General features: G+C 33.3%; 1 protein-coding gene across 1 annotated transcript in view; it reads left to right on the plus strand.

Moving 5' to 3' along the window:
* Positions 1 to 12,758, plus strand: part of LOC111699344 (dual oxidase) — a 32,170-nt gene that overhangs the window by 2,402 nt on the left and 17,010 nt on the right. The window contains exons 5-21 of the mRNA XM_023469996.1: positions 325 to 334; positions 462 to 495; positions 2,023 to 2,107; positions 2,598 to 2,658; positions 2,944 to 3,000; positions 3,586 to 3,647; positions 4,591 to 4,635; positions 6,334 to 6,393; positions 7,337 to 7,403; positions 7,840 to 7,941; positions 9,150 to 9,286; positions 9,558 to 9,671; positions 10,093 to 10,150; positions 10,906 to 10,969; positions 11,315 to 11,361; positions 11,625 to 11,691; positions 12,213 to 12,316. Coding sequence (XP_023325764.1) covers positions 325 to 334; positions 462 to 495; positions 2,023 to 2,107; positions 2,598 to 2,658; positions 2,944 to 3,000; positions 3,586 to 3,647; positions 4,591 to 4,635; positions 6,334 to 6,393; positions 7,337 to 7,403; positions 7,840 to 7,941; positions 9,150 to 9,286; positions 9,558 to 9,671; positions 10,093 to 10,150; positions 10,906 to 10,969; positions 11,315 to 11,361; positions 11,625 to 11,691; positions 12,213 to 12,316 — 1,174 coding nt within the window. The remainder of the gene's footprint in view (positions 1 to 324; positions 335 to 461; positions 496 to 2,022; positions 2,108 to 2,597; positions 2,659 to 2,943; positions 3,001 to 3,585; positions 3,648 to 4,590; positions 4,636 to 6,333; positions 6,394 to 7,336; positions 7,404 to 7,839; positions 7,942 to 9,149; positions 9,287 to 9,557; positions 9,672 to 10,092; positions 10,151 to 10,905; positions 10,970 to 11,314; positions 11,362 to 11,624; positions 11,692 to 12,212; positions 12,317 to 12,758) is intronic.

The following is a 12,758-nucleotide window of genomic DNA, read 5'->3' on the forward strand; positions in this document are numbered from 1 at the left end:
TGTCTCACAAATATTGTTATATACTTGTACTGGGTGTTTCACAAATATTGTCATATTCTTGTACAGGCTGTCTCACAAATATTGTTAAATTATTCTACAGGCTGTCTCACAAATATTGTTAAATTATTCTACAGTGTGTCTCACAAATATTGTTATATACTTGTACTGGGTGTCTCACAAATATTGTTAAATTATTCTACAGGCTGTCTTACAAATATTGTTAAATTATTCTACAGGGTGTCTCACAAATATTGTTATATACTTGTACTGGGTGTCTCACTAATATTGTTAAATTATTGATTCCATCATCAAATATACATCAAGTTGTATAAAGGTCATCTTTCTTTTTCACAGTTTTATGAATCCCACTATTCTGTTGATGAGTTAGAGTTAATCAACTTTCACAAAAATGGTAAAAAATCTAAACAAACTTATTAATATACATTTTTTTCTGTTGCTAGGTGTTTGGGCCCAAAGTTGAGAACATCTTACGAGGTAGGTTGCTTTTCAATTTCATATAAAATATTTTTCACTGATTGTAAATGTTTTGAGTTGTTGTTACACAATTAAAAAAAAAATACAGAGCGTCCCATATCATATTAGATTATCTCCAATCTTTAACACCTAAATACGCACCTTATACTAAAAAATCTAGCATTTTCTGCAAAAAAATTTCTATTAGCCTTATTAAATTTTTCAAAATGATTCATTCTTCTTAAATTTTCCGATTTGTCCCCCAAATCGCAATTTAGACCCGTTCTCGGTCTAATATGATGTGGGACACCCTGTAGAAAATTCATGGCTCAGCTTATGTCAGTAAATTGAACGAGAATAGTGTTGTGATAAATTCATTTTTTTCAACTTTTTGGCCTGTTGCATAGAAAATTAGACAGGGATTTATGAAAACGAATCAAAATATTGATTTGTTCATGTTTAATGTGGTGAACTTCTAATTCTTGTTGTTTTTGATAGAGTCCGTTTTATCCGACTATTTTAATTGACACTTCATATAGCGAGATTCATAATCGATTTGTCTGAGAAAAAAATTACAGAAAAATTCTGAGTTTTTCTTTCTTTAAATTGATAAATTTTCGTTCCATTTTCTTTATCTAATTGACATGCGATTATGCGGATATCAACAGAAGCAGAAGATGTTTAGAAAGTTGAGAAATTAATCTCTTTTCTTATCTCCCTAATTTCTTCCAGTGTTTTGAGGATACCATCCTGAATAGGGCACGGGCAGACGTGGTACATTTGAATTTCCGAGCCGGGACAACCTTTCCGGTCCCAACTCGCCCGGATATTGGGTAAATAAAGCAGACACTCAATAGGACTAGGCGGTGCAACAAGGTCGACGCGGTCAGACTTTAGGTTGAATTTACTTTTACTAAAGGTTCAGAGGTGCGTGAGGGCATATAACTTTTACTTAGGAGGGTCAGGGGCGTACGAGAGCATTTATGTGGGGGGGGGGGGTCACTTATTGCGCGCGTAATTGCGCAGAATTGTGCCTCCCCCCTTGGCAACATCGTGCCCCCCTTAAAAAAAACTTTTTTGAAAAATATTGATATCTTTTATGTAAGCATTCTATCATATATACACACTTCCATATAACAAGTGCTAATAAATTATTTATGTAATATATAATTAAGTGGACTCATCAGACACTTCCTCTTATTCAATGGGTAAAAAATAGAGATGGAAACGTTTCTTAAAAATTATTTATATTTTAATAGAAACGATACATATTGTATAATTATAAATAATGATATCAAAGATATATTTACACTGAAGACGCTGACAGTATTGATTAAAGTTTTTTTAATGAAACTTTTTTAGTTTAGGGCAAAAGTGAGATTTTAAAGTATTTTATATGGGTGCCCCCCGCCTCTCAGGAAGGGCACGCGTAGGGGGGGCCCCCGCCTTGTATGCCCCTGACTGGAGGGTCAATTTAAATTATACGTGGACAGTCCCTCTCTAAGATTAAATTAGACTTTTTGAAATCACACAAGAATAATATTATAGGTATGAGTTCTCAAATAGCGGAGAGGGAAGATGCAACTCTTTGTGCAGATATTAGAAATAAGGTAGAAAAATGTTTGTTCTTTCTGTAAAGTGCAATTCGCAGCGCTCGGCCCCTGTAGCGTTTACTAGAAGCAGCGCTCGGCCCCTTTATCGTATACTAGAAGCAGCGCTCGGCCCCTTTAGCGTGTACCAGAGGCAGCGTTTGGCCCCTTTAGCGTAGAGTAGAAGCAGCGCTCGGCCCCTTTAGCGTATACTAGAAGCAGCACTCGGCCCCTTTAGTGTAGAGTAGAAGCAGTGCTCGACCCCTTTAGCGTATACTAGAAGCAGCGCTCGGCCAGCGTATGCTAGAAGCAGCGCTCGGTCCCTTTAGCGTATGCTAGAAGCAGCGCTCGGCCCCTTTAGCGTATACTAGAATTACTTTTTTCCTCTTTTGGAATCAAGATTCAAGACTCACCAAATTTACATTTTTATTTANTGATCAGGATGACCATCTACCTCTTCATGATCAGGATGACCTTCCCCCCCTCGACCAAAAAAATAATTCAAATAAAAATAAGTGCCTGTTTACATTTTAGAATGTATTTTGGTCTTCAACCAGTTTCAAATTGGAGTGACATAAACCCGAAATTGTATAAGGTAAATTATAGATATTGGCTTTATGTGTCTACACAACAGCAATAAAAAAATTGAAGAATAAAATATTTTTTTTATTTTCGCCCGTTCTATTTAAGAAGTAAAATTAGAATGTATATAATGCACGCACAATGTTGGAAAATAGATTAAATAACTAAAATTAAATAATGTTAATTTTGGGTTGTTAGGATAATTTGGTTTTTTGTTGATGTTTTATTTCGTTTACATGTGTTTTTAGATTTTTATAAAGATGTAAATTAAAATCAAGTTTATTTTATTTTAATCTAGGAGGACCCAGAAATATTCCATAAACTGGAAAATCTTTACGGACCTCAGGGTCTTCAGGTAGGTCAAAGTCATGGTCAAGGTCATGGTCAAGGTCACGGTCAAGGTCATGGCCAAGGTCATGGCCAAGGTCATGGCCAAGGTCATGGCCAAGGTCATGGTCAAGGTCATGGTCAAGGTCATGGTCAAGGTCATGGTCAAGGTCACGGTCAAGGTCATGGCCAAGTTTATGGTCAAGGTCATGGTTGAGGTCATGGTCAAGGTCAAGGTCGCGATCAAGGTCATGGTCAAGGTCATGGTCAAGGTTATGGTCAAGGTCTTTGCCAAGGTCTTTGTCAAGCTCATAGTCAAGTTCATGGCCAAGGTCATGGTGAAGGTCTTTGTAAAGGTCATGGTCAAGGTCAATGTGAAGGTCAAGGTCATGTTCATGGTTTTAGTCTTGGACTATTTATAGGTTATCGTTATGGACAATGTAGATATAAAGTATCTAATATTTCATTTTTAAGAACAGTATAACTTAGAAAGCATGAGGTCATTATCAAGGCAGTAATAAAGATAATATTTTCGACTTCGACTTAAAAAATTTTGTGTGTTTTGATAAAAAATTAAACCTTTCGAGACTAAGTGCAGTTTTTTTGTATCTAGGATATTGATCTGTATATTGGAGGTATGCTGGAGTCGGATGAGGGACCTGGACCACTTTTTAGGTAACAGGGGTACCCAGAGACAATGAAATAGTTGTCGTCTTCCTTCTTGTATCAATGCTAAGAGATCGGAACTTTTGGTTTTGTTTGGATTTTGTGAATCTTACATGCTTTATCACTTCATCCATATCTAATGGGGCACTTTTAAGGAACAATGCTGAATCCATTGATTATAGTTATCCTTACAGCTGGTATGACCACTTATAGATATCGGAGATGAATCAGATCCGTAAGTCTGCAGAAAAGGGAGATAATCACAACGCAAAATGTTTGACTTCAGATGGATTAGTAAAAATTAATAAGTACAATTATATTTCACAGATAAAACGATAACGACAATCATTCCACTGCTTTCTGGTTACCACTGTATTTAACAAACTAGTATGCAAGCCATTTATGTTTTTTAATGAAACATTAAAAGTCATGCTCACAATGAGACAATACGGAGTGATTTCAGGTTTTAATGCTATCTGCACTTTCCAAACTGCAAAAACGTCTATTTTAAATTTGTCTCCGTGATATAAATATATTCTCACTGTGGACGTATATTTTCTTAATGGTTATCAAAATGTTAGATAATTATTTATTCATCTTAAAAATGTTATTTTGCCTTAAGAAAACCTTCTAAACAGTATTTTTGATCAAGTCGTCGGCTATTTGAGCAAAGGCTTTGTTTGGCACTCTGATCATTGGATTTTGCACGGCCAACCAATAGACGACAAATAGACGATTATACCGGTCAATAAATGTTTTTCAAGGGATCGAACTGCCTTCAGTATTTTAGATGTGTCGATCAAAACGTTAGAATATTTTAACACAATGCATAAATCTGATTTAACATGTAAATAAATATTCTAGTTTTACATACAAAAACTTATTTTTCAGAAAGTATAAAAGAAGAATATTTGAAAAATTTAATTAATTTTTTTTAATTAATTAATTTTAGGAATATAATCAAGGATCAGTTCCAACGAATACGAGATGGGGATAGGTAATTTGTTTAGACTTTTTTATTTTTAATATTTTCTTATTATGTTTATAGTTGACATCCTATTATTTGAATGGCGCTCTAAGCAGACTACAAAAAAATATACGGAAGAATAGATGTTACATTCATTTAAAAATATTCTAACGATAATGTAAACTTTGAATGAGAAAACCACCGCAATCGATTACATGGTGTCCCAAACATGAGAATTCAGTCACGGTTTTGAAAATATGAAAGCTGTAATCCGTTGATGTTTCGTTTACTAGAGTTAAGAATGTGTTTGTTTATGTTTGGAGAACACCCAGTTGTACTTTGTTAATTAACAAACACAGTACAACTATAATGTCGTTTTTTCCAAATAGATTCTATTACAATAGATGGCAACGTAGAATTTGTACACTCTCAGTACAGCTGTATTCTGACGTCACAAGTGTCAATTCAGTTTTTGTGTCCGACAAAATTATTAGTAGTGATAATTTTAGAATAAAGTGCTTATCTTACAGAAAAATAAGTGCAATTTTTTCACACTTTTTTATTTAATCTTGGAAAACATGTCAACTAATGTGAGAAAATTTCGGTTTCCTTGTTATATTTGACACTTGTGACGTTGTGTATAATTGGTCCATTTCTCTGTTGCCACCTATTTTACCTGATAATCTATTTGGTTTTTTTTTCTAAAAATAAATTTACATTAAAAAAGTCATTATTATATCAAAAATAAAAACAGAAGTTAAATGCAAATGATATAAAGTTGCACAAATAAAGGCTAGAAAACAATAAAAAGTCATGAATAAAATAAACTAAAATATAATGAACATACAAGTGTCAAAACAAAACATTATATGTATATACAGAGATAATCATACAATGTTTTAAATTATAGAATAACAGGACAGTATTTTACCATATCACATAGTTTCAGTCGAGGTAAATATTATATAGAATAACAGGTCAGTATTTTACCGTATCACATAGTTTCAGTTGAAGTAAATATTATATAGAATAACAGGACAGTATTTTACCGTATCACATAGTTTCAGTCGAAGTAAATATTATATAGAATAACAGGACAGTATTTTACCGTATCACATAGTTTCAGTAGAAGTAAATATTTCCGTTTACTGTTATAGCGCCGATATAGTGATTCATCTCTTATTGGATAATGAGATAGATAGAAAGATAGATGTTACCGCCATACTATTTCTATTGGTTCAGAATAGACAACAAAGACTTGGCTGATTGGATCATGCGCTAGTGGTCTCGGCATACTAGAGTGCGTATACATGAAATTTACACTAGCAGGCGTAGCTTTAATTAAACCATCGGAACACTAAACAAAGACAAATTCGTGTTCTTCTTTGAATTCCCATGATTATTGGGACACCCTGTATATCAAATAATATTACATTTTGTTCTATAATATATCTGACTTATTTAGAGATAACCAGCGTTTTTCTGTGATATCTCATACTTCTCTGTAGAAAATCAGTAGAAATTATCAAAATAGTTATGAAATAATGTAAAAAACTTATTCTGTTCACAAAATTCTGAGGTTTAATAATCATTTCAACATTTAAATATAGATATGCATCGCTTAGTCATCAATGATTAAGAATCAATTTAAATTGTGTTTACAATGGATTTCAGTTCTTTATTTAGAATGCAATGGAAAACTTAGCACGATATTTTTCATTTTTTTAGATTTTGGTTTGAAAATAGAGACAGCAACATATTCACAGATGAAGAAATTGAAGCAATTAGGAAACAAAACCATTATATTTTCAATTTGATTTATTTTTTATTTTTATCAACAATAATTTATCAACAATAATCTTTTTTTTATTTGGAGAAATATGATATTAGTAATCAATCCCTTTAAGCTGAACAATTCCTTTAATTGTAAAACCATTTGTTTTAAATCAACCTAAAATTAACATGAAATTGATGAAATGTTTTTTTTCCTGTTCCACTGTTTTATTCCTCACACTTTGAAATGTAAAACTATATGCCTCTATGGAAGACCAAATGGGCGATTTCCCGAGGGGTCCAAATTTGAACCGCGTCTTAAATCCGTCAAAAGCTGGTTTCAATTGAGCGCCGGCTTAAATCTTGAAACATTAAATGCAATTTGAAGTGAAACCAACCATAATTGAACCGCGGCTCAAATTCTTTAAATTCGGCCTCTGAGCAATCTAAGAATATCAAGAGGATTTCCTGGGGGAGGTCGGAGCCTAGGTTATCGTCCAGGAGCGCCTATAAGTTCATCAAATTCGATTTCCCCACTCTCTCTACTGACGTAGTCGACAATAATCCAGTAGGCATAACGCACTGACGGCCTTAATAGAGAAATAATTCAGCTTTCTTGACATTATAATTTATCTAATTCAATAAATCCGTTCCATGTTCCTTTGAAAACTTAATCAAAAGTGTGAAGATACGATCGTTTTTTTTACTTTAAAAAAAGTTTATTTATGTCAGCTTCTCCAATACTTCTTCTAGACAAAGAAATGCGCAAGGTACTTTTGCAGAGAAACCGCTAATGAAAATAAACAGTTAAAAAAAAATTATTGATATCTAATTCATACAAGACCGGACAAAGCTTTTAACCGTACCGTTGAAAATAGGACGTAGGCAACTTTGCTTGGAGGGTCACTTGAAATGACGCTAGCATTCCCTTTCATATTATTTATTGTTTTGAGTTTAGAAGTATAACGCTCTGGGATATTATTGTAAATGCTACAGATGTTCAACCAGAGGAAATTCAGCGGGAGGTAAAACAATAATGGGGAAAAATATGAAAATACTGGCTCGAGAACCAAGCGTTGCCCTGGGATTAAAATAGTTACTTCCGCCGTTTACCCGCGCTTGGTCGTAAATTACTAATTTAGATATGTTTCTCTATAAAAACGGACCCACCATAGACTTATAATCTCAAAACCAAGCTAAGAACATTCCCGTGAAGTTATTTGAGGCAAATCGGTAAAGCGGTTCTCGAGTTATGATCGGACATCTTAACAAACAAACAGACATTACAACTTTATGTACATATAAATGCATATTGTGATAGACTCCGAAAAAGTGTTCAAGTAAGCAATGAAATGATACCGTGTAGAAATCTGACGACCTAAATATAATAATCTGAACTTTAAATTTCAATATTCGTTAAAGTTAAATACTTGGTTCGCTATGACACTAAAATTATTTCAGGTATTTTACTGGCGTGATAATGATCCTTGCGGTCAGCCTCGACAATTGTCTCATGTTGACATGAAACCATGTTTACATCATCAAAAATTCGATTATTTTCAGGTTAGTTTAAGGAACTGTTCCTTGTATTTTCTAGTAATCCTCCATTTTAAAAAGGGGCCTCTTTGATTCAAAATGTTATTTTTTTAACTTTCAGATGTTCAATAATAAGAAAGAGATCGTGGTGTTTGAAGATTGAAAAGTGTTAAATTCTGACAATTGCCTCCAGCAGAAATCTGCAAATTGATTTAATCAATTGGCAATTCAAATTACACAGATGTCTCATTTATTTAGGATCATACGAAAAGTACCGAATTGTGTATCGGATATTCCACTCTTTTAAATGGAGGTTTACTTGAAATTATCTATACTACTATATATATTGATCCTATTCCTGCCACGCCTCCTGGTAGTATCTCTCCATTATGTGTTTTGGAGGCCAGGGGGGGGGGAGGGCTTAAGTTCCTTAACCCCTTGGGCGGTCTGGGTCTCCCATATTAGGGGGGGGGGCTTTCAGATTTAACTCTTTATCTTTTTATCTTCATTGAAATATGTATAGAGTAGTTAGATGGCCTATATCTATGGTATACTATATATTGAACTATGTATAGGGTACATTGCCTATATCTATGGTATACTATTATATATATTGAACTATGTAGGGTAGTGAAATGGCATACATCTATTGTATACTATTATATATATTGAACTATGTATAGGGTAGTGAAATGGCATATATCTATGGTATACTACTATTCATTGAAATGTGTAAAGTGTATGACGGCCATATCTATGGTATACTTCTATATATATATATTAAACTATGTATAGCGTAGTGAGATGGCCTATATCTATGGTTTCTATACTATATATTGAACTATGTATAGGGTAGTGAGATGGCATATATCTAAGGTATATATACTACTATATATATTGAACTATGTATAGGGTATCATGGCCTATATCTATGGTATACTACTATATATATTGAACTATGTATAGGGTAGTGAGATTGCCTATATCTATGGTATACTACTATATATATTTAACTATGTATAGGGAAGAGAGATGGCATATATCCATGGTATACTATGTATATATTGAACTATGTATAAGGTAGTGAGATGGCATATATCTATGGTAAACTATATATTGAACTATGTATAGGTTAGTGAGATGGTCTATATCTATGGTAAACTTTAAATTGAACTATGTATAGGGTAGTGAGATGGCAAATATCTATGGTATACTATATATTGAACTATGTATAGGGTAGTGAGATGGCATATATCTATGGTATAATGCTAGTGGTTGGGTTCCCCCTCCTGGCCGGGTTCCTGGCCTACCTGGCCATCAAGTACACCAACTCTTCCAGGAGGAAGATAAAAGCTGCAAAGTTTACTCGAAAGTAAGTTTTAATTTGTTTTATCTTCTAAAGAATTGATTTTTTGCCACTAACTCAACCGTTGGAACCTGGCTGTTTAAACCTTTAATATTTCAAACAGAATTCATAGTTTGAAATATCTAAGCTCTACGACATTGGGTTTCAAAGATATATGAAATAGAAAAACACAGTTTAACTAAATTTAAGAAATTTTGAGATATGTTCAGATTCAAAATTAATATTCCATCAAAAAAAGTAAATAAAAAAATAAAGAAATAATTTAAAGAACTTTTAGTGAGAGTAAACTTAGCTTGGATAAGATTACTGTTCGTGAAATGATTGAAGAAGACTCGTACAGATTCGTCAAAGCTAAATTTGGTCCAAACTCAACTCTACAAACTATTGATAGGTGAGTTTAATATATGTTTGGTTCAAACTCAACTCTACAAACTATTGATAGGTAAATTAGTTTAATATATGTTTGGTTCAAACTCAACTCTACAAACTATAATAGGTGAGTTAGTTTAATATATGTTTGGTTCAAACTCAACTCTACAAACTATTGATAGGTAAATTAGTTTAAAATATCTTTGGTTCCAACTCAACGCTACAAACTATGATAGGTGAGTTAGTTTAATATATGTTTGGTTCAAACTCAACTCTACAAACTATAGATAAGTGAGTTAGTTTAAGATATGTTTGGTTCAAACTCAACTCAACAAACCATAGATAGGTGAGTTAGTTTAATATATATATGTTTGGTTTAAACTCAACTCTTCAAAGTGAGTTAGTTTAAAATATGTTTGGTTTAAACATTTAAATGTTTTTAGGAAAGGAAATATTCTTACTAAAATTGACTTCAGCTCAAAACAAACTGTCACGGTCAAGGTAAATAAAAATAAAAAATAAAAAATAAAAAATAAGAATAAAAATAAATTTTTTGCAATCTGAAAATGGCTTTCAACTTTCAACTCTCAAGTGACCCTCAGACAAGTTTTTTTTTACTAAGGTTGCACTCTCGATGCGCTCCAATGTACGGAAAATGTCGTCTCCTTAGCAAAAACTTTTGGATAAAATCCGCATATGACGTCACTGATTCTAGGAGCATGACGTCATATGCGGATTCTATCTATCTATGAAAAGTACACGACATTTTCCGTGCATTGGAGCCCATCGAGAGTAAGCAACCTTTTTATACAACCTTGCCCTCTACTATTAGGGGGGTATATACAACCTTGCCCTCTACTATTAGGGGGGTATATACAACCTTGCCCTCTACTATTAGGGGGGTATATACAACCTTGCCCTCTACTATTAGGGGGGTATATACAACCTTGCCCTCTACTATTAGGGGGGTATATACAACCTTGCCCTCTACTATTAGGGGGGTATATACAACGGTATTCTCGAAACTACTTTCTGATCAGTTATATGGTAAAATAGTAGAGTTTTTAAATGTTTTGAATTCTGTTACTTTTCCATTTCTGAAAATAATCAGTGTTCTCAAAGAAAAAAAAACATGGATATCTAATTCATACTTGATCAGACAAAGTCTATGATACCAAATTGTGAATAAATGGAGGGTCACCTTGAAGTAACATCTACAACCTATATATTTTCCCTGTAAAATTTAAAATGTTAAGGTGAATGTAGAGAATGAAGGAGAATATTTAGCCCTGATTAAAGCAAAGGATTATCATGATATAGGAAAACCAGATTAATCAAGTAAAAAAAACGAAGATTTTAAAAAAGGTTTGATTTTTTAAATCTGAACCTTGTCACATTTGAATAGCAAAGGAATTGTCACAAACTAAATTTTCTAATCCCTATATCTTAGCAACTTGATGGTGCAAACCTTTGACATCTACCAGAATTCATAGTTTGAAATATTTAAGGTCTACGGCAATGGGTTGCAAAGATATAGGGATTAGAAAATCAGAGTTTGTAGCAAAGACTCAAATCCTTTAGTCTCAATAACGTCCCTGAAAATGAGTATTTATATAAGCATTAAGAAAAAGTGTTAAATTTAGCAGAAAATTTGGTATTTTTTAGTGTTTTCATTTGATAAGGAAGCTGAAAGAAAACGATTTCTATTGAAGGTTAGTTGAGAAAAAAAATTAGTTTATTTTCAACTTTAAAATTGAGAAGGTTCTCATGGACAATTTTCTTTTTGTAATCAACATAAAAAATAATCTTTTAAGATTCTTTTGTAAGTTTTCAAGTCCTTCAGACACGTTGAGGCTTTGTCAAGGGGAAGTGTGGATGGGAATAGGGGAGGGAGGGGCGATGGAAGGAAATAGGAGAGGAGGGATGGAGGGGAAATAATAAAATGAAATGATATAATTTATCTTTATATATGTAGGTTGAAGGATTACTGGCCAGTACTCAGTGTATAATGGAAACTGTAATTACCAATGGTAAAACTATAGGTAAACATTTTCATATTTTAGATGGGGCATGAGGCACCCTCAATTATTGCATTTCCATGAGCAGTTTCAATCTTTAGTTAAAGAAAAGAAAACTATAAAACAGTGGAATAGGAAGACGACTGCAGTAAGCAATCTTTTGTGTGTATTTGATGCTGGTGCTGGTCTAAAGTTTTGCCAGTCGCTTGAAATGTCATCTGTGTATACTGCACAATTAGTGTGTTTCATATTCATTGGACAACCTCAATCATGACTTGTTTCTCTTTGAGAATACATTTTAAAAAAACTAGAAAAAAATCGCGGATTTTATAAAAAGATTTCCTGGATTTTTAAAATTTGATATAATTCCAATTTTGTTGGAGGGCAATTTTTGAACTTTTGATCATCCATAAACCTCAAGTGAGGTCCCACATAAAATGTTGTCCCGATCGGTTCAGCCATTTTGTCGTTTATTAGACACAATCAAACAGACAGACAAGCAAAGTATATATAGATTGAAGATGTAAAAATCTAAATTTTTTCAGTAAGTACTGCTGAGACTAAAGCAAAGCGGGAGAAGAAACTAGAACATTTCTTCCGGGAGGCGTATTCCGTTACATTTGGACTAAACCAACATAAACAAACGAAGGTAGGAAATATCATTAGTGTAAATACAAGAAAAACGTGATTGCAGAAGAGATCTGAATTCGCACCGTTCGTCAAATATATCTATATCTATATATATAAAGTAGCAATCTCTGTTTGGATGTCCGATCATGATTTATAAACCACTTAACAGATATGCCTTGATTTTTCATTGGGGAACACGGGAGAACAACAGGAATGTTCTTAGCTTGGTTAAAACATTCTTTGTTCAGTGGGTGGACTTTTAAAGGGAAAACTTAGCTAAATTTAGGATCTCACGCTAATACATCATCTTAGGAACCCAAAAAAATCAACCCACTCAACTTAGAATGTTTAAGAGAGTTTTGATCGTACATCCATGCAAACAGACAGACAAACAGTGCTTTTAAAAACAATTATGAGGGTTTTGAACTTTCAGAGGTTCTTCACAAATCTGAGAGATCTTG

Source organism: Eurytemora carolleeae, unplaced genomic scaffold (assembly GCF_000591075.1).
Source record: "Eurytemora carolleeae unplaced genomic scaffold, Eaff_2.0 scaffold214, whole genome shotgun sequence".
NCBI lineage: Eukaryota > Metazoa > Arthropoda > Copepoda > Calanoida > Temoridae > Eurytemora > Eurytemora carolleeae.